The sequence below is a fragment of the Polyodon spathula genome, chromosome 1, assembly GCF_017654505.1.
Source record: "Polyodon spathula isolate WHYD16114869_AA chromosome 1, ASM1765450v1, whole genome shotgun sequence".
In the NCBI taxonomy this organism is placed as follows: domain Eukaryota; kingdom Metazoa; phylum Chordata; class Actinopteri; order Acipenseriformes; family Polyodontidae; genus Polyodon; species Polyodon spathula.
Window position 1 is genome coordinate 56170661 of NC_054534.1, and position 24902 is coordinate 56195562.

Genomic DNA, 24902 nt, shown 5'->3' on the forward strand with positions numbered 1-24902 from the left:
AGTTGTTTTAATATTTTGTTTAATACTGTCAATAGAAAATTAACATTATTTACATTAGGCCTGCACAGTTTAAAACAGGTTATATTCTGTATAACACTTTTTTATTTTAGTTTTTGTCAAGCTATTACAGTAAACGTTACAAACAATTGAAATTTTACAACATCGTGACGTATGTGTTATTTGGTTGAAATTCCCAGCACATGCCTGAAGCCCACAATAAATGTAAAATGTAGTTTTACTACAGTAGAATCCCCAGCAGTTGGCGCAAAGAACTAGTAAGAAACTTGTTTTACGTGCTCGATCCCGAGAGGGGAACGTCGACACGTTGCCCTTCTGTCACCCACTGGCCTCAGAGTGGGTGATGGGACGGTAAAGATGGCGTCTGAGGGATCTGTGTCTCTGATTTACAGGAGTAGATGACGATGATGATCCCGTTATCACCGTATGACAGCACAGTTTCTACAAGGTACAACTAAAGTATCAGCCGGAAGTGATTTCTCAATCTTAAGAGTGCGTGTATACAAAGAAGTCAAACACAAAAATAAAGCAACCCATGGAGGATATCAACTCCAACATTAACGCAGACTTGGAGGTGCGGAAGCTGCAGGACTTGGTGAAGAAACTAGAGAGACAGAATGAACAGCTGCGGACCAGGTCCACTCTGATTACCTCATCGGGTGGGGTGTCAGGAGGTTCAAGAGCCCTCAGCAGCGGCCCCGAACTGCCTCAGTCGTCGGCAGGGCTGGCGGGGTTTCGTGGGGTGGGGTTGGGAGAGACCAGAGGTTTAGGGTCGTACAGAAACCCCTCCGTGGACGATATAGGGTACTTTGGGAGGGCAGGTGTGGGCGATTTGGCAGCTGCTGGCTCATTGTTTGGGGGGGCAGGGGATTTTGGCGAAGAAGGAGAGACAACTATCCTGGACGAGGTGGAAATACTCAGTCTGGAAGACACCGGTTGTCTCGATGAAGCCGAGGACAGTTGGTAAGTTCACGCAGGGTGTGGGAGTGATTACATCACTGTCTGGAAAGTAAATATTGAGTTATTGTTTATGTTACAAATATGTTGTATATTTCTGTAGTTTAAGAACAGGTTTTAATGATGTATGATAGGAAAATGAAAGTGACATCAAACTGGTTCCCTCTGCAGTAAACGTCATGCAATCACATTGGGTTACCTTGCAAGAGTACAGGATTTAATGCTTTCCAGGCTACTGTTGGAATTTATTGTGTGCTTAATTTAATTGTTTGATCCAGATTAGCGCTGTTGGTTGGGGAGTACTGAAAACGGTTTACAGTAATTTCCATAGAAGCAGCTGACAATTTTCAGGTAACTCGAGTAAGTTTTCAGGACGACAAACAATCAAAACATTTGTTAAGTCAAGTTAAGTGACTTATCCAGTGCAGACGACAAAGGCTTTCAAAATTGTTATACTTAGTGTACAAAAACAATCATGGATTGAGGCAGACGTTTGATTTATACAATTTGAGAACAATTTATGATTTATATGGCAATGTGTTTTTTTTATTTTTTTTTATTTATTTTTTTAATCAATAGGCTACATGTTCTAGTGAGAGGATTCTTTTCTGTGCTGTTTATTAATTTTCATATTAATAGTTTATTCGTCGTTACAGGAGTGATAATTGTGTTACTCTGGAGAATCTTTTTGGACTAAGATACTGTACCACGCCTTATGGACACACTGAATTGCCACATCACTAAAATCATTGGTATTCACTAGTAAAGACCTAGCTCAGACAATTCCTAGAGGCCTGTATGTTTCTCTTGAAAGTGCTGATTAAAGTAAAATGTGATTTGTTTATTTATATTTTCATTGCACCTGTCACTTCACTCAAGAGCCATCTATTGGACCGAAAAAAAAAAAAAAAACTGTTGATTTAACCAATATCGGTAGAATCTCGCCCAACGTTAAATTATGCAATCGTACAGTTCCAATTTAACAATGTTCCATTAACACAATATAATAAATTAGGTGTAAGGAAATTGATTGTAGGCTACTCACCATCTAATACTAAAATCCAACAGAACAAATAACAATAAAGGGTCCCTTAGCAACAGTAACCGCAAGCTGTTTAATGAGTTGGCTTGTTTAGCCATCAAGGCACAACTGCAGGGTTGGTTGGAAGGTTGGTATGAGTAAATGCTTGTTTTAGAGTGTATCAGGTGACTAAAGTAATGGTTGAAAGGGATAGATAAGATAAAGCATCTGACAACAGTGTGGAGTGAAAAATATCGCAGTACAAATACTTCTATCAAGGTACTTGTTGCTTGTTGCTCAAATAACTGTTGGTAATGAATCTGCTTGTTCTGTGCGATTCAGTAGTCATCTACTGTACGGTCACAGTGAATTACAGCTTGGATTTGCAACTAAAATCCTATGCCCTTGTCCTAAATCACTTGGCCATATTAGTACTTTGTGTGTGTCTCAATATCTTGTCACCGTGTTCTAGAATAGAAAGCATACTTCTCGGGCAGAACCACATAAGGATAAGATGATCAGTACAGTATTACCCCACTTGCACTAGCCACTTTTATGCTGACTCTGTGACTGCTTGGGTCTTTTTTGTGTAGTATAAATGCAGCTGGCCCAAGTCCAGCCCAGGCATTCTCTAGCTACTGCTTGCAGTATGTTAACAATTGACCACTGAGATGCCGGGAGCCAATGAAGTACAAGAAGCTTCATAACATTCAAACTCAAACTGTGCAACAAAATTGTTATGCATTTGAATATGTAAAACACCCATTTTGCAGCTTACCTGGAGCTCTGGGGCCTTTCATTAACAGAACTCACAGTTCAATTGCTATACCTTCAGGTATGTGTAATTGCGTTTCAAAGTCCAATATGCACCACAGAACTCAGATAACTTTGGTGAGGAGAACAGAATTCTTGCCACTGACACAAAGTTCAGAGCTTTCAAGGCATAGAAAAAAATAGATTTCTATTTAATACAATGGCTTCACAAAGTGGTTTGACTCCCCAACTGGTTTGTGGTGCTTGGGGTGTTGTAAATCTAAACAAAGTAAAGGGGGATGTGTATCTAATTACAGTATGTGATGCATTATTGACTGCAATAATTATCATAAGCCGTAAACCACAGTGCCAATCATAAGATCTATCTCTACGTTCTCAATTACTGCGAGAATCCTAACCTTGGAAATATTTTGGTTGTTGAAAATCACAGCATCTTTTAACCTAAAAAAAAGTGGGGAATTGTTTAGCTTTAATTGCTCACATTCTGTGTGACACTGCAAGCGAGAGATCAGTTAGCACAAAATGTAACAACCTTGTGGCATTGGCTTTTCAGACGACCTGGCTGTGTACCAACAGCAGCATTATTCACCATTATTCATCAGTCAATGTGATATGAGCATGAACACTGCTGTTAGGCAACTGGTGGAGCAGGCAGAGATAAAGGAGACTATTTAAGATTGTAATTCAAAAGGCTTGAATTCATTGAAAAGTCAAGTTTACCCTTTTTGGAGAGATGATGGCATTCCTCTCAGTGTAGCTTTAACTTATGACTCCTGAACTTAGAAAACAAACATTGGCTTTCTAGATCAGCTGTAAACATAAATTATGGGTATTTTAACTGAGCTTGAAATTAACTTTTCCATGCACTAGCCACTAGTGGATGGAACAATCCACCAGCCACACAGACATTTTACCAGCCAACATCGTTCTTGGGGGTGACGACAAAACTTCATGAGTCTTCATGAGTGGAGAACAGCTTCTGAGATGTGTTGGGCATCTGCCCTCTCCACAGGCTGCATGTCCACAAACTGCACAGTCAGCAGCCCTTTCTGGCAGAATCATACGTATACTAGCTCCTCTTCTGTGACATCACTGACAGGAATTTTGCACCTTTTATTTTCTCTTGCAGCTGCCTTCTTTATGCCGCCTTCCTATAAAATTGATTGTTTCAAAAAATGAATTAACAAGCACTGTATGCATGTGAAGATCACAACCGAGAGTTTACAGTACATTACGATTTGTGTTCATTTACGTGGTTGCTCAGCTACAAAATAAAAATCTCATTCTCTAACCTAGTTATTGTTTACTAGCAATCATTTGAATCACTTTTTCAGAGTTTGTAGCATGCAAAATAACAGAAGATATAGTATGTACTATCCAATATTGAAAAGAAAAATCTTGTAGCGCAGTAATAATGGTCATAATAACAACAATGTGTTGGATTTGGGGCACTTCGTAATATACTGTACAATGTGTTTAAAGCAGCAGTCGCTGTATTGAAATTAAAACTACACCGGTTACACTTTCAATGAGGTTAAAGTACTCAAGTCGATTGTATTTGTTCGGAAATTGATACCCGTGTGTTCTCTTTTTTCATCTGATCTTCATAATCAGCTCTGTGGAATGCATATACACAGGGGTAAACACTAAGCTGTTTCTCCACAAACAACCGCTCATCCATTTTGCCATTGTAATAACCATAGCAACGAGGTCAGCAACGAAGTCAAAGTTCAGTTGATTTGAACTGTCAGCGACAGCAGTTTGCCAGGAGAAAGTATAAACTGCACGGCAACACGACAGCGATGATCGCCAGGCGCCTTGCTCTTCAACGACAGTCGAGCGATGTTAAGTGTACAAAAACATACCCGCCACAGTGGCATATAAGTATGTGAAATTGACCCGCCACAGACCAAATTAACCTGTGTTTGGCAGGTGTTAATTTTGAACTCTGTTTTAAACTTAGACATGTAAATGAAATAATGTTTTATTCAACGAGAAATTCTCAAAACCACTGCACAATAAAGCCTCTTTAAGACTGTTCCATCATCTTAGGAAAGGATAAGGCCCAAAATAAAGCAAGTACCAAGATATGATAGCCTTGTGCTGTATGTTTTTAATTTCTTTCCTGCTCACTAACTACTGTAACCCTGAGCTCCAGACTTTAAGAAAGAACAGTCTCAAAGATATGGCTGCTGGTGAAGACAAACATACATGCACAAACCTGAAATTATACATCTAAACCAAACTTGAGAGTATGAGAGTCATGGGTGATTACAGTACGAAGCCTGTCCATGTTGGGAAAAGAATGTCATTGACATGCTTGCTGTAGGTTTTTATTTTGAAATGCAGGATTTTAAAGTGTGTTTAATGTATTACATAAATATACGACTTGATTTTAAACTAGGTGTGGTTGGGGATTTTTTTTAAAGAGTACACCAGGTGCTGTATAGTTTAAACCTGGAGTACACAGGAAAATGGTTGTTAACATGGTATGGTTCTTCAATCGGCATTCGTGTAAGTTCTATTATACATAGCTGAAGTGTCCTTATTTATGGTAACGGATCTTAACCACCATGTTGTGCATGTTTTGTTACAAGTCTCCATTTCTATCATGTAATATCCTTAATGAGCCATCACTTTTTTTTTAACTTTTTGGCTGTTCCTTTTCTTCAATAAATCTGCAAATAATAATAAAGTAGCTACACCTCAAAATGGTTTTAAAATAAACTTGGCTTCACCTTTTGGTTAATGCATATCAGAAATATATGTTTTCATTAATATAACAAACATACTGTACTGAGAAGGGTGCTTCCGTCAATGAGACCCTTCTAACTGATTAAAAACAACCCCTTTCGAGGAGTTTGCTGCACTGAGCATGATGGCTACTTTAGTGTTGACCCTGGTGGCAGATCTGCAAATTCTTTTTTTAAATATCCACTAATTCAATGTTACCCCTCTGTTTGTACATTTTTATAATTTAGTAGAATTATTTCTATTGTACCTTCTGTCAGTTTGATGCCATGTTTTTTTTTTTTTTTTTTTTTTTTTTTTATGTAACATTGCACCCCACTGCATCAATGAATTGAAAAATAAAAAAAAATGTTTTTATCCTCAGTAATGCTTTTAAATTATGTGAATCGTGCATACAGTATAATCAGTTACATTATAGTGGGGATGAAAGAGGTGAGACTTGGGTCTAATTGTTTCTCTTGTGCCAGGAAGACTTGCCCAGAGTAGTAATCGGCGTTAAACGTTGTTAATTTCATTTGAGAGATTTATCATATTTATTTTTTTCTAGGTTGCATCAATCACCAAAGAAGAATCCCACCTCATTGCGGAAGGCTGTTAGTCCACTAGCCTGGTGCAGACAGGTGCTGGATCATCCAAGTCCTGATGTAGAATCAAGAAAAAGATTATTAATACACAGGCTCGAACAGACCATGTCAGGTACAGTACAGTTTCTGGGTTGCAATACCATGTATGTTCATTAAAAGTTGAAACATTGGCAGGTTTAGAGATGGCATTTAATTCTGACAAGTGGCTGGAGAGTAAACAAATGCAGAAATATATTGAAGTGTTAGTCTTGTTCCAGGTGGTGATGAAATAATCTTTATCCTTATTAAACACAAAATGACACATGTTTAATTATCTGATATGGTACAACCCTTGGCTTTTCTGGTATGTCCTGATCATAAAAGCAGCAAGTACTTAAAAACAACCCAATTTGAATTTGGCACCAAAAGTCTGAATTAAACACAACACTTGTATTTGGTTGATTTCTGTTGCATGTATTATGCTGAGGGCTTCATTTAAAAATATTTTTGTTCAGTCATTATTAAGGGCTTTTGGGTTTGTTTACAGTACTCATGCCAGTATATTCAACCCAGATATTTTACTATCTTGGATGAAAAGTACTTACTCCAAAACTATAGCAGATCAGCAGTGCCAGGGGGGAAACATTGTGTCTATGTCAAAAGGATTTATAAGTTTGAAATAAATTGGCTTGTACATATTAAAACTGAGAGGTTTGTTAAATGCAAAATGTCTTACAATATTGTACAGGACAGGTACAGTAATATTTGTATAAAAACAAATTGCAATTGCAGCGCAAGCAATTTGTAAAGCACTGGGGAGTAGAGCTTGCAAATTTTGTTTTGTGTATTTAATAAAAAAAAAGAATATATATTTTGTACAATAGAGTAGAACTCTCTTTTTTATTAATATTTACCTAACTCTAACCCTGTATATCACACTTTAGATTCTTGTCATCGGAGAGCTGCATTTATTCACCTTTAGTTCTGTGTACAGATGTTTTACAAACTAGGGATGGGACGGTATAAAATGTCCACGGTATGATAACTGTCAAAAAAAAAATACCATGGTAACCTTGATATCATGCTACGCAGTACATCATGCAAGTTATCAAATGAAGCCTTACTAAAAATGGAGAAATAGGCGTAGTTCTGTAAATCACTGATTCGCAAAAATAACACGCACTGGCACACACACACACACAAATTTAAAAAAGTACCTAAACCGCCAAACTGGTATACCGATTCACCCCAAGTACAAACCACACGTGTTATTGTTTAAACCAATGATTTCATAACGGCATCAATTGCATAACAAAGAAGCAGAGGCCTACAGCAATTGTGTATACGGATATTTTCTTTGATTTGCTTTTGAACAGTTTTACAGATTACATTTCTGAAATGGAATAAGCTAACTCATTAAAATGTTGTGCGTTCTAACACGTTTATTTTGCCTTTAATGAGAAAGTAAAGTACATGCTGTATAGAACAGTGATAAGCTGTAGGGGAGTGAAGTATATAATCTGTATCCTAAAGGCCTTTCCTGTATTAAAAAGCATGAATATAACCAAATTAAATTATAAAGCGTTTTTTTTTTTAAATAAAATACTGTAGTAATTTACCAGCTAAATAATAGCCATTAAGTGAACTGCCCTTGAGGTTCTTTAAGATTTAGGTAAAAGGAAGGCTTTGATGTAGTTTCAATGAAATGCCAGGATTGTGTTAGTGGAACTAGTAATTGAGTCACGTTACTTGCATTGCACTTAAGAGGATCTAGCTGCAGTTCTGTTTGTTTAGCCTCTTAGTATTTTTAGACTCTTCGCTAATCCTTTGCTGCAAGTTACTGTAGACTGTTAGATAACTGTTTGGTATCAGTGTATGTAGTTGCCATGGTACCACATTTTTGGAGAGAACATTTGTCAATGCTCCTTGTAAGCTTGTCGGATAAAGCTGTTGCTGAAGGAGATTTTAGGTGACTGCATTGTTTCAGAGAATCTGTGTTTGACAACATTGTGTGTGCGAGAGCCTTCAATTTTTTAATTAAAAAAAAATAATTTGTGGAATCAGTTTTGGCTGACTTTTTTTAAAGCACTAGAAAGGTTACTGGGAACGTATTGATAGATATTAACTATTCAGAAATGGAGGGGGATCATTTGACTTTGATCTGTTCTGTTTATATCATTAAAAAAAATACTGTTATGATACAATATGTATACCAATACTAATGAAAAACTCCTCTCTGCTTGACAGACTTAACAATATTTCAGATCTATACACAGATTCAGTTGAAAATCAGTTGTATTTATTTACCACTAAGTAGTATAGCACTTGTTTGAGTTTAAAGACAAAGCAGTGTGTCAGCTAGAGTTCTTGGGATATCAGATTTAACTGAATTAAACAAATCTCCTTACCACATTTCTGAGAGGAAAAAAAATGCCAAGCAATGTGATTGATAACAATTAAAAGTACAAACTTTGTTCATGTGTTTCTTTAGAAAAATCTAAATATCAAGTCTTTCAGCATTAAGTTGTGATATTTTTTTTTATGTACATCAGCATTTTTGATTACATCATAATAAACTTTAACTCAATTTATTATTTATTATTATTATTATTATTATTATTATTATTATTATTATTATTATTATTATTATTATTATACATTTTATCACCAAGTATTTGTATTTTTGAAGTTAAGGTTAAGTATATAATTTTGTTTTGTATACTGTGATATACTGTGCAGTTTTTAAATGTGGTTAGAAATCATTTAAATTATTAGATTTAAATTAATGATAAATTAGTATTAAATAAGTAATTTTCATCAAGAGTAACACATTTCTTAAAGAAAATAACATATTCAACCAAATTAAAGTTTAAGGATCATTCAACAAAAAAAAAAAACATTATTAGGGCGCACTGAAAGGTAAACAAATATAAAATAAAACTTGTAAGAAATGTAAAAATGTGATATGTTTTGTCATCTAATAAATAGCTTTACAGGAAACGCACGTTTTTTTTCTGGTTTTTTTTCAAAAAAGTCCAGTCAGAGATTGTTGTGTGTGTGTGTGTGTGTGTGTGTGTGTGTGTGTGTGTGTGTGTGTGTATATATATATATATATATATATATATATATATATATATATATATATATATATATACACACACACACACACAGTACTGTGCAAAAGTTTTAGGCAGGTGTGAAAAAATGCTGTAAAGTAAGAATGCTTTCAAAAATAGACATGTTAATAGTTTATATTTATCAGTTAACAAAATGCAAAGTGAGTGAACAGAAGAAAAATCTACATCAAGTCAATATTTGGTGTGACCACCCTTTGCCTTCAAAACAGCATCAGTTCTTCTAGGTACACTTGCACACAGTTTTTGAAGGAACTTGGCGGGTAGGTTGGCCAAAACATCTTGGAGAACTAACCACAGTTAGCCATACCATCACTTCCAGGACTCCTTGTTCTTTACGCTGAAGATAGTTCTTAATGACTTTTGCTGTATGTTTGGGGTCGTTGTCATGCTGCAGAATAAATTTGGGGCCAATCAGATGCCTCCCTGATGGTATTGCATGATGGATAAGTATCTGCCTGTACTTCTCAGCATTGAGGAGACCATTAATTCTGACCAAATCCCCAACTCCATTTGCAGAAATGCAGCCCCGAACTTATAAGGAACCTCCACCATGCTTCACTGTTGCCTGCAGACACTCATTCGTGTACCGCTCTCCAGCCCTTCGGCGAACAAACTGCCTTCTGCTACAGCCAAATATTTCAAATTTTGACTCATCAGTCCAGAGCACCTGCACCTGCTGCACCGCAGTTCCTGTATTTTCGTGCATAGTTGAGTCGCTTGGCCTTGTTTCCACGTCCCACTGTTTTCTGCCAATTCTGAGCTGATGGCACTGCTGGACATCTTCCGATTGTGAAGGGAAGTAAGCATGATGTGTTTTTCATGTGCTGCAGTAAGTTTCCTTGGCCGACCACTGCGTCTAGGCTCCTCAACGTTGCCCGTTTCTTTGTGCGTCTTCAAAAGAGCTTGGACAGCACATCTGAAAACCCCTGTCTGCCTTGAAATGTCTGCCTGGGAGAGACCTTGCTGATGCAGTATAACTACCTTGTGTCTTGTTGCTGTGCTCAGTCTTACCATGGTGTATGACTTTTGACAGTAAACTGTCTTCAGCAACCTCACCTTGTTAGCTGAGTTTGGCTGTTCCTCACCCAGTTTTATTCCTCCTACACAGCTGTTTCTGTTTCAGTTAATGATTGTGTTTCAACCTACATATTGAATTGATGATCATTAGCACCTGTTTGGTATAATTGTTTAATCATACACCTGACTATATGCCTACAAAATCCCTGATTTTGTGCAAGTGTACCTAGAAGAACTGATGCTGTTTTGAAGGCAAAGGGTGGTCACACCAAATATGGATTTGATGTAGATTTTTCTTCTTCTTCACTCACTTTGCATTTATTTAATTGATAAATATATTCTATTAACATGTCTATTTTTGAAAGCATTCTTACTTTACAGCATTTTTTCACACCTGCCTAAAACTTTTGCACAGTACTGTATGTGTATATATATATATATATATATATATATATATATATAATATATATATATATATATATATATATATATATATATATATAATTCGTCGGATTATGACAAGGAAACATTAAAAGTAGAGCAGTACATTAAAACTGGTAAAACAAAAATAAGCATAAAGCTATTTATTTATAAGGAATAAAATGCTCTCACTCAAAAGGAGACATAAATATATAGCATTTGAATACAAAAACTAGTAACTTTAGTAAAATTAACCACAGCAGCGAGTTTTTAGACACTGCTCGCTTCCTCATTCCTCTCTGTCCAGAACAGGCAGGCTGTCTCCACCTCCTCTACATTCCCATTGGCCAGACTCACAGCTGTCTCAACTCCCATTGGCCAGGCAGCGTTTCAGCAGCCTGTTCTGAAGCCTTTAATACAGTGTCAGAATTCCCTGCTTGCTAGCAGTGGAGTACAGAAAAAAAACAAAAACATTCTTTCCTCTACTGCTGCTTAAATTCCAGAAGCGTCTGGCGGGCTCATTGCACAATGGGATATGTCTAGGATCAAGTGGAGTTTACGTTCTGACAACCAAGACCTTTTCGTTCATGATTTACAGTTTAATAAATGTGGCATTAGCTACTCATTTCAAGCTTGTATCGCGATACAGGAAGGTGTTTCGTGTTGTAAAGTATCACATCGATACACGATGAATCGTCTCACCCCTACTGTAATTCCAGATGATGTGTTCCTGTACAAATTGTTTTCCACTGCTTACTGATCAAGTGAACTGCCTGATCTTGAAAGCTTGTGTGAAAAGTCATCTACTATTTAGATGTAATTAGGGTTCGGGGTTGCTTTCATAGTTTGTTGCCAGTTAAAGGAAGGCATTGATTTATCCACAGCAGAGGTAACCATTTACAATCCTTCACCCCTCATTAAAATAGTGTGTTGTCTTTCACGGACTATATCTGGTTGTTCTTTTTTATGTTCTATAGTTTCTTTTTCATTACTGTTTTTTATTATGGTAAATTTTGACTGGGGAAAGATAACGTAGGGTTCACAAAAAAAGGTGACCTTTTCACTTCCTTTTTAGATTAATTATTGAGCTTATTGCTTCATTTAAATGTTTTTCTTTGTTAAGTTTTCAGGGTATTTTGTTAATGCACAGCTTTTTTGTTTTTTGCTGTTCTGCATTTTTTGAATGCAACTGTTCATTTTAACCATTTTTTTTAAACACAACAGTACTCACACAAGTTTGGTCACCATCGCAACAGTTGCATGAAACCACTTTAGCAATTGTATGTAAGCTGAAACAGCTGATATCCTGTCACGCCTTTCTTGTTAAAGGTGTACAGCCTCTATAAATGAACCCCAAAATTTCTTACAAGCACCTGGGTACATATTGTTACGATATCACACAAAAGGAATACGCTTTTTTTTGGGGGGGGGGGGAGTTGTACAGTTGTTATGTACTATATATCACCTTACATTACAATAATACAACAAAAAATGGACTGATTGATAATACCAGAAAATAATCTTAAGATTTTTTTTAATAAAGTACCTGCCGCAAATACAGTATTATGCGGTGGATTGCACCGATCGCTGGCTTATTTTGAAAACCCTGCATTGATTGTCACTTTTTGCTTTGAAAATAATGGCTTATTTTTTTTAAGCAGTCATTTAATGTTTTAGCCTCTCGAAGCGCTTCATACAGAAAACCTGCCCCTTCCGTTCGGATTTTCGCTCATAATTTAAATATTCGTTCGGATATTAGTTTGTTTTTCAAAAAGTAATAAAAGCCTTTGTATTGCTTTGAATGTAGGCAGAGACATCATGGCAGCAGGGGTAGGGGGCGTGGCCGTTGCCCTATGTGTGTGCCTTTATTTTATGGCAAAACCTTACAATATGTAACACGTTAAACTAGAAAAATATCCTAAGAGTAAAGAATAAGTTGCTTTGGACTACTTTACCCCAGTGAATTTCCATATTCATCATGGTGAGGCAGGGGATATATTTTTCCTATTGTTTGTTTTGGGTAAATATGTATGACATTGACCATTTGATTCCTAAATTATTCAAACCAGAATGCATTGCTAGACTAATGCAGCACTTTCTCTTCCACCATTGGTTTTCAGTGCAGGTGGGGAAGACTGTACAGTCATGCAAGCACAGACAGGAAAAGGTCACTATTTAGTTTGTATATGTAGCATAATATTTTTTATAAGCCTGTCTTGCAAGAACTTTTTAGGTGTTCTCTTGTCTGTGTAAAATGACTAATTTCTATTAATTACTAATCTTATTTTTTTTGTTGGGTGTTTCAGGGAGATATGCTGGTTAGTGTGAATCAAAACATACAGTACACCCTCACTATAAACGAACCTGTTGGGGTCCAGTTAATAAGATGAGTAGTTTTTCGAGATTTACGATTATACTGTAAATTTACAGTATAATTGTAAATCTCGAAAAATTACTCGCTTCTAAATCTTTTGTAGTCATTTTTGTATTACTTTAGTATAAATACATGTTAATTTGGATTTATATGTTGTTTTTTCTGACTTTGTGTGAACGAAAAGACACAAATTCGCCCATTTTCTCATTGGAAATAGTGATATTTTGAAATTTACCTGTCCTGGTCACAAAAGCAAAGTTTGTGGGGAATAATAGCCATTTTCTATACTTTTGAGGCATAAGCAATTAGGAAATAACACTTACTACCCAGGAACAAAAATTGTGTTACATAGTGTTATTATATATCATTTTTAAATGGGCAACATTTATAAATTATTAAAAATAAATAGGCATTACATTAAAGGGTACATAAGAACCTTTTTATTTTATTGTGTTACATGTTCCCATGTGTTGGTAAATCCATCTGTTACATACGTTAGCAGGAGGATTATGGGAAATGTAGTTATGAGAGGTCTTGGCGGGTACGTGTGAAGCCATCTTGAGGCAGGGAATGCAATTTAAAAGTTTGAAGTGGTCAAAATGTAAAAAAAAAAAAAAAAAAAAAAAAAAAAAAAAAACAAAACACGCACCTTACATAAACAGTTGTAGCAACACATGGGAACATGTAACACAATAAAATAAAAAGGTCCTTATGTACCCTTTAAACCAGCCACCACAAAGCCACTGTATAAATGTCATGGCAGATACAGTCTTCACATCATCCAACAATGTATTAATTGGAAACCTAAGAAAACTACTGAGTGCTCGGAAAGACAAAACAAAAAACCACGATGCTGTTCCTCTTGAGCATATGGAAATGTTACTAAAAAAAGAAACAAAGAGCCCTACTAACCCACTCTGCCCAATAAAGTACTTGACTAACTGCCTCCCGATACCCCAGCCCTGTACATTCACCCACGCCATGTGCCACAACAATGCCTTGACAAGGAAGACATAAGGTATACCGAAGAGCACTCGTGCCTCACAACGCACTCAAGGCGTGGTGATATCTCATGATAACACACACACACACTCTGTCCTGTGTCATTGCTTAATTACAATAATTGTTATATGACATCTTAACTCCACCCTGGCTCACTCTTAAACTATCAACCAATATATTAATCTATCTTAAATCCTTCTCCTGGTCTGGTAAAGCTAATCAATAAATCAAGGGTGCTTCTGGTCCATTATTTATCACTGTTAGTAGCAAATTATTATTATGTTTAGTTATTAAGTAGATGGTTGAGATACTTCTGTTTCCCAAATCTGTTTCGAATTGATTTTATAAAAATGTGCAACATGTAAAACAACAACCCCTAGCTTTAAAACCATAATAGTCCACACTGCCTCCTGTTGAATGTACTGTAGTTACAGTATATGCTCAGCAGCAGAAGAAGAAAATACATTTTATTATCTCTCCTTGTGCTTTTAACATGTTCTGTGCAGTGGTGTTGCCTCTGAAGAATAATGAGATTTCTGGTTAACTGCATTTTCACACGTTCCCCATGTTAACACCTGTGGATTTTGTTTTTTGTTGTAGCAAACAAGAGGAGAAGTCTCTATGGCAGTCCATACAACACAACAGCTGGTTGCTCGAGCCCTTACAGTCCCAACACAGGGAATAGCCCATACAGCAGTGGCTTCAACTCCCCTTCCTCCACCCCGTTGAGGATTCCCATTGTGAAGCAGCTGGTGTTGCCAGGCAGTTCAGGTACCTCCATGCTGAATAGCCTGATTTTATATGTTGCATTTACTGTACTTGTCTAGATACTGTAGCTACGTAAACTGAAGTTTAAATAAAAACAAATCTGGTTGGGAAAGAAGATTCCAACAGAACCTTACAAAGGTGAATAAAGTATTTCCTAGACACAATCCCCACTGTAACCTGTCGGTACTGGATCTTCCACTAACTTTGGTGTACTGTTGTCTTGCCATAAAACCTGGGCCTTGCCTAACTTTATGAACATTTTAATAACATAGCTAGGATGTTCTTGAGGAAGAACAGGTATCTATTGAAAAACATCAGTCAGTATTGAATTAATGTTGTTTTTAACACCGAGTTTTCTTGTTAATTGAGGTAATTCCAAAAGCTCTACAGAAAGGAACCTGCCCATCAGCCCCCAGTCCTCTGTGGACAGTGAGCTGAGCACCTCGGAGATGGACGAGGATTCGGTCGGGTCCGGGTACAAGCTGAACGATGTCACGGACGTGCAGATTCTAGCACGAATGCAGGAGGAAAGTGAGTAGAGGGAGTGTTGTCTCATTGTGAAACTGTGTGCTAATTATGTGGTATGTGCAATGCAGAAAACACAATATGGGTTGAAATGCAACAATAAATGTGTTTTTAAACTGCAGCTTGTACCATCTTTAGTTTATCATAATTAGCCTAAATGACTAAACTGGTCTGTGTTAGGCCTAAATTCCATAATCCTGTTGAACAGCTCTTCCTCTCTCCTATACGCTTCAGGTCTCAGGCAGGAGTACGCTGCCACAGCATCACGCCGCAGTTCAGGCTCCTCTTGTCACTCCCTCCGGCGAGGCACCTTCAGCGATCAGGAGCTAGACACCCACAGCCTGGAAGACGAAGAGGAGGCCGTCCACCCAGCCTTTCACACCCCCATCAATCGCTTCTCCCCGTCACCCCGACACTCCCCACGTCCATCGCCCCGACACTCCCCCCGTAACTCCCCACGTTCTCGCTCCCCTGCACGCTCCCTGGAGTACAGCCGCGCCTCCCCACAGCCAGTCATCAGCCGGTTGCAGCAACCACGCCTCTCCTTACAAGGACATGCCCCTGACATGCAGACTAGTTCTGTCAAGAACGAAGGTAGGCACCGTGAATCTGAGTACAACTTCAGTTGGGCTTACATTGGAGTCCGGCTTGTCATGGTATTCCCTGAACCCATTGGGCAGCATTTTCTTACATTCCAGATTTCACAGTAAACACAATTAGACACAGTTATAAACTAATAAAACTGGGAGTGGATCAATCTTCTATATAATGGGATTCTTATTTCCATCCCGACATTTACCATTGCTCTGCACTGGTAGCATTTAATGTGATAAAATACACAACTTAAAGGTGTAAAAACCAAGGCTTTTGAAAGCATTTCATACTTCTTATTAGCATAACCACTTTCTTAAAAGTCTCTTCATTCCCTTTGCCTCAACAGTCAGGATTTACCAAGATTGCGTTTACTGCAGTGAGCCCTCGTGGTTCAGCAAGTGTAGAGATGGGTAGCCCTAGTAGATCACAAATTCAAAAGCATGTATTTAGCCAGGATATACTTGTAATTTCAAGTGGGTCCTGGCAAGTGAAGGCAGCAAGAAATAACATTATAAAATCAATGGCAAAAAAAAGACAAATCATTTAAACAGGATAAAAACTAATACAAAATAAAAGCACGAAACAATTCCAATTTATATGATTCTTGTCATAGTCCTTGTATTTACAGGAGTTGCAACCCTGGTCAGATTTTAAAAATGTGTGTTTGTGTGGGTGTGATTTTTAAAAAAGGTATTGTGAAAAGGCTATTTTTTATGTTTCAGTGGACTGAATTCCAAAGATGAGATGCCTGATATACAAAGGCACTTTGGCCCATATCAGATCTAAATTTAGGGATTTTAAAAGATTTGATCTTGGTGCATAGGTAGAATCTTATATATGTCTGTAACAGGGAGGTGAGGTATGGAGCAGTATAAGCGAATCCAGTGTAGACTATATAAACTAAACACAAAACAGAGTCTCCTGTTCCCCAGACTGGACCCTGGCCTAAAGTCTCATAAAGAATACATCCTGCAGCAGTATTATAGACTTGAACCCACTTTGTCAGAACTGTATGGGATGTGCTGATTTATACTGAAACAGCGTTGTTTATTAAAGGTAATATCGTTTGGTTTACCAATCAGAAACAACCTTGAGAGAAACACCTGTGTCTGTATAGAAAACCAAATTTAACTGCATTTCCTTACTTGATGTTCAATACTGTATTCCAAATTGTAGCACTGAATCAAGCCATAAACTAATATATTCATATTATGTTACAGTTTCAAGACTAGTGCCATCATGTGATTCAACTGCAAGATTAATTTTAACATTGTGCAATTTAGGTGTAGATCCAAAGACCATGGTTTTAGTTATGGTGACCAGATATCCCATTTTGAACAGGACAGTCACACATTTGGAACACTGGTCCCAGTGTCCCTATAACTTTTCTTGGGACGCTCATTTTGTCCAGTTTTTTTTTTCTCCAGAGCATCGTTGCGCCAGTAATAGACTAATGTATTTACATCCAGGCTGCTGTGTTGCTACCATATCTAGCTTATTACAGTACAATGACACGACGTGACTAAAGGGAAGGCAGAATGACCAGTACCATTAAAAAGCGGCTGTGTAGTGCAGTGCAAATCTGGAAAATAACTGAATCGTCACTCTGGTTGTCTGAAGAGGTTAGACTAATGTAACTTGTAATTAAACTAGACTGTAACTAAACTAGAGTCAATTTTAAAATTCTACTGCTTACCTATAAGACTCTTCATGGGCTGGCCCTGCTTTATCTGATCTTTTATCGTTTTATACTCCTACCCACAACATCCGCTCACATGATCTTAGATTGTTGAGTGTCCCTCGTGCTCGCCTACGCACTATGGACGACAGGGCATTTAGTTGCTATGCCCCTAAATTGTGGAATTCTCTTCCTATAGAGATTAGGGACTCTACTACTTTGAGTGTTTTTAAATCAAGTCTTAAGACTTACTTTTTTAGAAAGGCTTTCTTATGATTCTGTATTTCTGTGTTTGGGTTCTGTGTTTTTATGACTTGTTGTATTTTCTTTTGTTAAGCACTCTGAGACTAATGCTTTTAAGGGCACTATATAAAATAAAATAAAGTTTATTATTATTATTATTATTATTATTATTATTATTATTATTATTATTATTCTATAGTCTAACAGTAACAGGCACCATTGTATTGTGTTGGAGTTATACTCTTCATCCGTGATATTTGTATGTCTGCGTGCACTTGATTGCTTCATGTAGGCAAAAATTGCAGAAATCAATGCTTTCCTATCACCGTGCAAATCTTGTGGTTTACACACTGTGTGCATCAAAATAGCTCATCACAACAATAGGAGGGGCTGTAAAATATGACAAAAGTAATGGAAACGTATTTCTGTTTAAATAAGTCTATATTCAGTTTCATTTCACCACAGGTACACTGTGTTATACAAAATAGTTATTTTCATATTTGTGAAATTCATGTTGTAAAAATATTTTAAGTTTCAGAACATTTTTTATTTCTTTATGTATATATTTTATGTTGTTTTTCGCAATAACGAAATACAACAGATTCAGGTCTCCATGTGCCTGTTTAATTTTATTTATCTGTTTATTTCCATTGATAGTAGAGAGTGCTGTATATGATACAAATACTGTAGTTTAAAACAGTTACAAAAAATAAATCGCATCCATGTGTTTTGCATTTCTTCTTATGATCTTCTTAAATATCTAAATAAGAGGCAGGGTACATATCTTATTTGGTGACCCCTTATTTTTATTTCTGTGCTAAATGTACTATAGAAGAAGTATATTTTATCCTGCAACGTTTAAGAAAAAGATGACAATGGAATACTCATATTTAAGATTAATGCTCCCAGTTGCATACATGTGATAGCTGTAGAAGGTATTTTATAAGTATTTTACTTGATCACATCTATTAGTTTAAGAAGAAAAACAATACATGGATAAAAATATGTTTTTCCTGCATCAAAAGAGGCGAATGTCAGGGTATTGAATTACTGGGGTCTGGGGGTGGGGTCGATCCCTTTTAAGTTTTTCCAAGTAGTTTTATTTCCAAGTATCCTTTTTAAAATACTGTCAGGTAACACTTAAAACAGAAAGGAACCTGTTAAAATTGTGTTAATTGTATGATGACATTTCCCGCCTTGTCTGTTCAGTTTTTCAGTACCAATCACTGATAATGAGAAAGCGTCTCCTGACAATCTGAGTATTTTACCTAGGCTAATTAAGATGATTAAATAGTATTCCTTTCATAAGTCAAGTGATAACATATCATTTGATCAGAAAATGAATGGCATTTAATCTTATTACACCTTGATCCATGTCTCAGCCTAAAATGAACTCCAGCCAAGATCAGCAAAGAAATTAGCCTTGGTAAAATGCATAGTTAGCTAATTTAGATTGTCATAAGATACTTTCTCGTGCTCATTGATTGGTACCGAAAAACGCAGGAAATGTCATCAGGCAGTTAACAAGTTTAACAGATTCCTTTTCCTTTTTAAGTGATGCCAGTCTTACAGCATGCACTCACAAACTCAGAAAAGCTGATTAGTGGGCCTCATTTATTGCACACAGTCAAAAGATAGGATATTTAACACATTTCATCAACTTTAATAGAAATAGTTTAATAGTAATCAGTACGGCACACTAATGATCCAAGCAGAAACCACAATAGAAATATATACACAACAAATACTGTTTCATATTAAATGGTAAGACATTTTATATTTTGAAGAAAGAAAAAAAGATTCTATGATGTAACCATTTAATAAACAGAAATATTGAGGTATGTAATGTTTTCATACAAGAAGGGTCTAGTGGATAGCATAGAGATAAAGATAGAGCATGATGAAAAGTGGAAATCATGGAGAGAAGATGCAGTTTCTTAGACAGAAAAGGGACTACATTTACAGCAGTAATCGGCAATCAAATAGAATCTCGGAATGTGATATTATTGAATTGTTACTGTGTAATGTAATAACGGTACTTGTTGTGAAGAAATTAAATTAAAAAGACAATAAGATCATTAATCACAAAAAAAGTTTTTGAAAGTAAAAGATTCCACTCTGAATATCATCATGAGCCTTTACATGAAAGTGAAAATAAAAACCCTGGAACTTCCCCATAGCTTTGAAATTGTTAGTTATTCACAATATTTCCATACTGTCCCAGTTTAAGGACTTAAAAATCTGGTCACCGTAGTTTTAGTAGTATTTAAAAACAACTTGCTATATACTAGTTCATTTTATAAGTGATCATCGTCTTTTTGAAGGTTATGTTGGATTTCACACAAACAACGTCCGCTGACATAAGAGGCCTGTAACACCCGCATGTAAACGAAATGTGGAGTACTGTATTTAATAATGTTACACATGTCATTTATATTAGATGCACAAAAACCAATGGACCAATAATTGAGCCTTGAGGAACCCCCTTTTTAAATTATGGCCAGATCAGATTTAGTACTATTGATAGTCATCCTTTGAGTCTGTCTTGTAATTTTCAAACCAGATTGCAATCAGAGAATCAAAGCCAATATTCTACAGCTTAATTTCCATTCCAGAGAATATATCATTTAGTGCACTGGTAATGGCAGTAACCATGCTATGCAGTGGTCTAAAACCAGACTGCTGCAGTACCAGTTTATTTTCAGTAGCAAAATTCTTAACCAGTGTTGGAATACATTTTTCCAGTAGTTTTGACATTTTATAAGCAATAAGGAAATTTGATGATAATTGCTTATGCCAGTAGCAGAGCCAGATTTAAAGAGGTTTAATATCTACTTGCTTCCATCTGTTTGGAATTTGACTAGTCAGTAAAGAAGCATTAAGCATACTTTTTAAGGGGAATTTAAGAATGTCAATTCCATATTTCAGAAGAAGGATAATGCAGTCATCTTCGGTACCTGCTTTTAAATTACTAATAGACATATGTTGCATTTTATTTCACTGGGAGAAAACAGCCTAAAAGAGAATTCCTTATTGCACTTTTTTACCTGTCCGTATGCAAACTACAGGTGGTAAAGTAATTTCAGGGATCAGTTTTTGAAAAGAAAGACTGACTTGAATAAAAAGTTGATTTAAAAAGGTTTACAATTTTGTCCTTTTCATCAAACTTAATACCGTTTTATAATTCATTATTTAGTAAATTCATGTTTCTGGTTTCCTTGAAAATGTTTTCACAATTTGAGATTTTATAAATTTTTAGTAGTAAAATGTGTGTCACAGACCGCATTAATTGTCTACAAAAAATGACCATGTAACATCAACTGTAGCAGTCCAATCCAGGCAAGTATAAGGTCAGTTAGGGATGACTGAATATTAACAAGGATCCATCTCTTATCGTTTTTGGGGGTAGTTTTAATATTTAATTTTTATTTATTTATTTTTATTTATTTTTTATTTAGACTTGGAAGCCATTTGTGTTTATTACATGAGTACACATGCCCATTAATTATTCTGCAGTAGACAATCTGTTTTCTAAAAAATTTTCCAGAATCAACTTCCTAGATACAGATTCCAAGTCTTTCAACAAATCTTCTACCTTTTAATGCTTGAAGAAATGTTGGGCTCTCAGTAAAAGCCATTGAAGTAGGGTAAAACTAGTTGCTACTGTACAGTATATGGATAAGATGTAGAAGATTTTGTGAAAGTACTGTGAGATGGCCAAGTTGGGCTCTCTTAACATCTCAAAAGTAACATCAAGCACAGCTGTTTCAGCCCCCGCAAACTTGCATAGTTGCAAGATCTTTACAACAAATGTACGTGGTACACCCTACATGTTTTACTAACAAATACATGTATTTATAATTCATCTTTTAACACCACACATTTGCTAAATTGTGTTTTATAGTTTCTAAAGTACTCTGGTTGGATTTAATAGTTGCAGTAGTTCTATTGGTCCATGTTTAAAGTAGTATTTTAAGAATTCACTGACATTGTCATTTACATTATTTTCCTTTTTGTTTTTTTCGTCATGTTTCAGAAAAGCTAAGACGTAGTCTTCCCAACCTCTCTAGGACATCTGGTATCCAGGCAGCAGAGCCTGTCAAAAACAGCAGAAGTTTCGACTCAGATCTTCAAGTGTCAAATGGTGGAGCACCTCGACTTCAACAGCAGCCCTCAGCCAGTGAGTCCCTCGTCAGTCTCTTGTGTATCGTTTCTGAAAAAGAACCCCTCTGGTTCATCCGCAGTGGCAGAGGACAATCTGACCTTTTAAGGCTGTACCTGCAAAGAACACTTAGGTTACAAAGGTAAACTGGGCTGTTCTGGAAGAATACTGGAGAAGACAGCCCTGTGTAGAATAACCTACAGTTTTTATGAATATCATAAATAGATTATCTTCATTACTTATGTGAACCCCACTTATTTGGACTGTCCTTTTTAAACATTTTGAATAAGTTTTAAAGTGATTATTACAGAGATGCAAATATACGAATTGCTTATTTTGACATAAGTCTTTTACTAGTTAATATTGAAATACCGTTGCTGCATCTTCATGATTTTCCTCTTATGGTTGGGCTAAAATGGGCTAAAATATCTGCTGCTGGTTGTCCTGAATTATAATTTTTTTCACTCTTGGGTTGTCACCTTTTTGGGGGGGGGGGTAACACTTTATACCAATTATAGTTAAATACTTTTAATATATGGGTTAAGTGGAATTGGTTCTTTTTTTCTCAAATTTTCAAATTTTGATTTGTAATGCCCAGAAATCAGAGAAAATGACACATTTCATCCAAAGACGTATTTAGTATGATAAGGATATTCCAGAGTTTTAAGTTAATTAGAAATACAATTTATGTACTATTTTAAGCAGGTTGATTTTATGCCTCGCCTCGTGTCATCTTTTCAGGGTTATTTAATTACCTGTGAACTATGACCTTTTGCAAACAAAACAAAATAGAAAACTTAGCTTTCCTTTTGCATTACTTTTCACTCGGCATGTATTGCATTATCTTTCATGGTGTTTTTCTTTGTGTTCAGTCCTGTGCTGGACAAGCGTTTGGTTATGGTCTTTGGTGCTTCCTTTGGAATTGTTAATGGATTTTTTCTGGCTGGGTTATGCAAGAAACCTCAGCGGTTCCTCTTTGCATTTCCTTTAAGATTGAGTTGGATTTTCCTGTGGCTTGAGTTTCTGCGATTCCTTTGTCTCTTTGGTCCTTTATATATTGTACCAACACCTTTTTTTTCCTCTTTCCTTCACTGATCTGTCCTGTAGCAATAGAATTAAGCTGGTTAAATCCTGTAACATTTCCTTGTGTTTCAACAGCTTTGAAAAGGCACATAAACATGCCTTGTTCTTCCCTGAAAGCCAAACCTCTTCTTCAAAGTCCAGCTTCCAAAAGAGGTAACACACATAGCCTCTTCAGCACCACAACAGGAGTATGTGGGATTCTCTATCTTTCTGAATTCTTCAGGTCTTGGAAATAACTGGTTGAGCTCTATTAAGTCAAAATGTGCTGGAAGATATTGTTGTAATGCAGTGCTAAACCAGATAGGCCTCCTAACACTTCATGGTTGTAGTGTATTGTGTAGATTTTTTGTTTTACATTAATTGATTGATACATAAATCTCTCCCCATCTGAAAAGGAGCAGGTGACATTGATAGCTCTCCGAGATCCATAGTGGAACCCAATTATTGGCATAAAATCCATTCATGAAACACTTGTCGTGGACTTTTTTTTTATTTGTATCTGAACAGTATAGTGTATTCGTTATTCTACTTGCGTGATCCCTCAAACTGGTACAAGATATTTCGTGTGGTGTGGTTACTGCTTATTTATGTAAATAAAAAGAAGTATATTTAATCTTTGCATGAACCGAGGCTTGGCTGTTGAATAATGAACCAGAATGTCGTTGACTTGGTATGCAATAGCGTAGCAATACACAAACCGGAGAGGACTAGAATATAGCAGTAATTCAACCTGTCAGTCGGTTAATTTCTGTGATTAACTCGTTAATTTCTTTGGCAGTTTAATTTTTTCACTGTGCATTTGTCTTTATTTCAGGACATTTTGCCTTTTTTTAAAAATTACTTTTATATTAATATAGTGTGCTTTTATCAGCATCTAGTTTGTTTGTGCTCTGTGCTGGTTGCTTCCTTATCCTGCCTTTCCCTGTTAAGGGAGGGTCGGGGGAAAAACTTTGCAATAAGTGTCTCTTTCTTACACAAGTTGAAGCTTTGGAAGGTCTGTGTAGAAATACATATCACTCAAAGGACGAAATGGTTGTTTTATCCTTTGGAAAAGAAGGTACAACGAAATTTGTTATTTACACCCAGTTCCCTGTTTACAAGTCATGCACAAAAGAGCCTTCTCTGACCACAACATCGCATTTCATTTTGAATTTAGCGACTTTTCTTGATGAAAACTAATCCACGTCTGGGAGGTTACTAGATGTCCGCTGCTTTTGACCAACTCTGAGGACACCTGATTTTTAGTCCCGTGCGAATAGTCTGCATACTGTGAGAATCACTGTTTAAATACCTGTGTGTGTGTGTGTGTGTGTGTGTGTGTGTGTGTGTGTGTGTGTGTGTGTGTGTGTGTGTGTGTGTATATAATATGTGTGTGTGTGTGTGTGTGTGTGTGTGTGTGTGTGTGTGTGTGTGTGTATATAATATATATGTATATTAGTGTGTGGTACCATATGGTACCATATAAATATTTTACTGCTGAATATCTTGGTATGACCGATTTGTGAATTCAGTGCTCTGCAGAAGGAATTGTTCCTTCTCTGTTTTGTAAGTGGACATTTTTGCTCCAGCAGGACATGACCGCATGCATTTTTACTTATACTTATTGTTCATATAAAGTCTGATTTTATAAAATACTTATATTTCAGACTAAAATATTATGTTATATATATATATATTATATATATATATATATATATCATGATATAGATAGATATATATATATATAATATTATAATATATATATATATATATTCTCTTATATGCTTGAAATTAGTTTTCACATTTTCACATCCTTTGGATTAATACCTTATTTCA

The 24902-nt window shown here is 36.2% G+C and overlaps 1 protein-coding gene across 3 annotated transcripts in view; it reads left to right on the plus strand.

Annotated features, from left to right (window-relative positions):
• The first annotated feature begins 331 nt into the window (after positions 1-331).
• Positions 332-24902, plus strand: part of slain2 (SLAIN motif family, member 2) — a 36915-nt gene continuing 12344 nt past the window's right edge. For 2 of the 3 annotated variants that reach the window (XM_041257664.1, XM_041257671.1), the window contains exons 1-7: positions 332-981; positions 6069-6217; positions 14635-14805; positions 15172-15333; positions 15562-15921; positions 21879-22022; positions 23163-23240. In XM_041257664.1, coding sequence (XP_041113598.1) covers positions 554-981; positions 6069-6217; positions 14635-14805; positions 15172-15333; positions 15562-15921; positions 21879-22022; positions 23163-23240 — 1492 coding nt within the window. In that variant the 5' untranslated portion in view covers positions 332-553. The remainder of the gene's footprint in view (positions 982-6068; positions 6218-14634; positions 14806-15171; positions 15334-15561; positions 15922-21878; positions 22023-23162; positions 23241-24902) is intronic. The other variant, XM_041257680.1, reaches the window with a different exon arrangement.